Source organism: Chaetura pelagica, unplaced genomic scaffold, assembly GCF_000747805.2.
Source record: "Chaetura pelagica isolate M959 unplaced genomic scaffold, ChaPel_1.0 scaffold102, whole genome shotgun sequence".
Lineage (NCBI taxonomy): Eukaryota > Metazoa > Chordata > Aves > Apodiformes > Apodidae > Chaetura > Chaetura pelagica.
In genome coordinates, this window is record NW_009952483.1 from 698039 (window position 1) to 700900 (window position 2862).

General features: G+C 49.2%; 1 protein-coding gene across 1 annotated transcript in view; it reads left to right on the forward strand.

Annotated features, from left to right (window-relative positions):
- Positions 1-2253, forward strand: part of LHPP (phospholysine phosphohistidine inorganic pyrophosphate phosphatase) — an 86451-nt gene extending 84198 nt beyond the window's left edge. The window contains exon 8 of the mRNA XM_010008814.1: positions 2163-2253. Coding sequence (XP_010007116.1) covers positions 2163-2253 — 91 coding nt within the window. The remainder of the gene's footprint in view (positions 1-2162) is intronic.
- Positions 2254-2862: the final 609 nt, after the last annotated feature.

A 2862-nucleotide genomic window follows, 5' to 3' on the forward strand; every position in this document is an offset into this window, starting at 1 on the left:
CTCTGCTGTACCCCATCTCCTTCAGAAGAGAGGGCTGGAGCAGCTCTGCTCTAGAGACAGGTTGGGAGAGTTGGGGCTGTTCAGCCTGGAGAAGAGAAGGCTCCAGGGAGACCTTAGAGCACCTTCCAGTGCCTGAAGGGGCTCCAGGAAAGCTGAGGAGGGACTTTTGATGAGGGAAGGGGGGACAGTTTCAAACTGAAAGAGACTTAGATGAGATATTAGTAAAGAAATTCTTCACTATGGAGGGTGGTGAGACCCTGGCCCAGGCTGCCCAGAGAAGCTGATTTGTTTTACTGCAGTATGAACACACATACACACATGTATCTACACCCAGCCCTTCCACAGCAGACAGCAAGTGTATTTCCTTGACAACTGGCATTTAGCAGCTGAGCTACAGCTGGAGTTCTGCATAGTCAGCACAGGTATCAATTACAAGATGCTTTTAATAGATTAAAAAGGGAGGGATAATTTAAATTTTCTTGTGGAAGTGTTAACTTCCAGCAGTTCTTAATTTTTTCTCCTAATGTATAAGCGAGGAAAGAAATATTTTTCAGGGTGTAAAATGGAAAGAAGTTTCATCCATTACCTTTCTTTGTTCTCCACTCAAATAAAAGATTATTGCCAAGAAATCAGTGTTTTACCACATGCCACCAAAAGGTGTTTCTGTATTCATAAAAGCCCCTTGGTTGAATCCTCAGTAATCACCAGCCAAGGGATGGATACCTACTGGATTTTTACTTTATATTTGAAGGTTTTTCTCCATTGTATAATACAGCTTACTTTAGTAATTAAATTATTCTTCAGTTGGGGAAAACCCCAAAACCATCATAATTACTGTTCTTATTGCAACTTAACCCTGTAACAAGAAAAACCGTGGATACTCAAGGAAAGGCCCATGGAATAACCTTCTGCCTTTTAAATAAGATACTTTAGTAACACCCAGCACCAAGGTAGAGTCCATTGCACAGACCCATCACCCCCCTGCTAGACATGGCTTTGCAGGTGACACAAGGAGAGCTGAATATCAGGGTCTTTTCTTTTTCCTAGTTGCATAGTGTAACTTTGCAGGCAGTAAAATCTGGAGCAGTGTGGGGTCCTGAAAGAGGCCGTGCCTTTGTGAGGAGCTTGTACACTGAGAGCACAAAGAGCTGAAAAATGACCAAAAAGGAAATAGCCCTGGGGAACTGAATAGTGCTGGAACTGAAAAAATAATGTGGTGCTTGTACAGACAAGTGCTCACCAAATTCTGCACGTCATAAATAATAATAATAGTCTCTCTTCCTCCCATGCATCCGATGGGAAATGAATCTTCCCTGCTGAGAAAATGGCCCAAGCTAAATAAAGGTTTGTCCTTTGCAAGGAGTGAAAGAGATGGGAGGTGGATGTTAGGGCTCCCATGTCTTTCCCAAAGGAAGGCCATTCAGCATATAAAGTACATATGTTTTCTCTGCAGCAGCTGTTGGGTTTCTCAGCCCAAAAGCCACTACAGGGCCACAAAGTTTGGAAAAATTTTACCCCCCTCCCTAAAAGTAATGCATCCCTGCCTCATTAGGCCAGTACCTTTAATTAAATCATGGTCATGTCTGAAACCACCACTGTTAGATTGGCAAAAAGGTGGTGATCCTGCCAAATTAAACCCTGGCAGAGCCTTCCCCTTCACTGAAGCTATGTACAGACCTTCTGTGTCTCTAGGTCAGAAGTGGATTCTTCTCTTTTTTACCTGCTTCTAAAGAAAAAAACAGGGGATAATAATTATTTGCAGAGTTTCACAGGGCTCTGGGCTTCCCATGAAGTGCCCTCCCAGCAACTGCATCTGATACTGCTACTGCCTGAATGAAGAAGCGCCATGTAAAAGGCAGTGCATTAATTTGGATTAATTAGTTAATGATGTAGAGTGTCTTTGCAAACTTTTGCCCAGCCCAGTTGTGCAAGGAGATGGAACCTACCCTAGGACCCAGGAGAGACCTGGGTATGGGGGAGACAGGGAGATGAGGGGGAAAAGGGGAAACAAGAGAAAGAAAAGGGAAGAATGTGAGACCCAGGCTCATCCGGGAGTGCTCCATCAGGGGCCACCTTGGCTGTGTGTGCAGCAGCAGGATGGCTGGGGATGTGGGACCTGGTTGGGAGCCTGTCCTTGCTAACTGTGCCCATCCCCTCCGCAGGCCTTGCGATGAAAACCACCCCCACGTGAAGCCCGACGCCTACGTGAACAACCTGGCCGAGGCCATCGACATTCTCCTCCAGCAGCTGTAGAGCCCTGGGCACCCTGCCTGGGGAGAGGGAAGAGGAGGAGGAGGCCTCACGGGCAGCCCCTCCCATCAGGCCACCTCTCCCAGCTACACCTGATGACAAGAGCCTTCAGCCCAGAGCGGTGAGCACCATGTCCCTCGGCGTCTTGGGTGACGGTACTAAAGTGATGCACTGAGCTCCCCAGGGGAGCACCCACCTGCTCTGCTCTCCTCCACCACGTCCTGAACACCTTCCCCTCCGTGTTGTGCCCCTGCCAGGGCAGGTGAAATTGGCTGTCCCATAAGTACTGGGCTCTTCCTCAGCTGGGGCTGAGCCTTGTCTGCCCCAGGGGAACCCTGAGGGTGCTGAGGGGCCCCTGACCCCCCCTGTGATGCTGGGGAGGGGCTGTACCCCCTTTAACTCTTTGCACACACCAGGGCTCCAGCCCTGGGTGGGAAATGGAGGGGACCCAGCATCCCTTCATGAACAAGCTGTGCTGTTTAACTCACCCTTTCCATGTTTTCTGGGGTGCCTGAGGTGGGATGGGAGATGTCCTTGAGGGGCGATGGTGGCTACCAAGCCTTGGGCTGGGGTGCTCTGCGGGGTCCTGTCTGTGCCTCTGGCTGGGGGGGG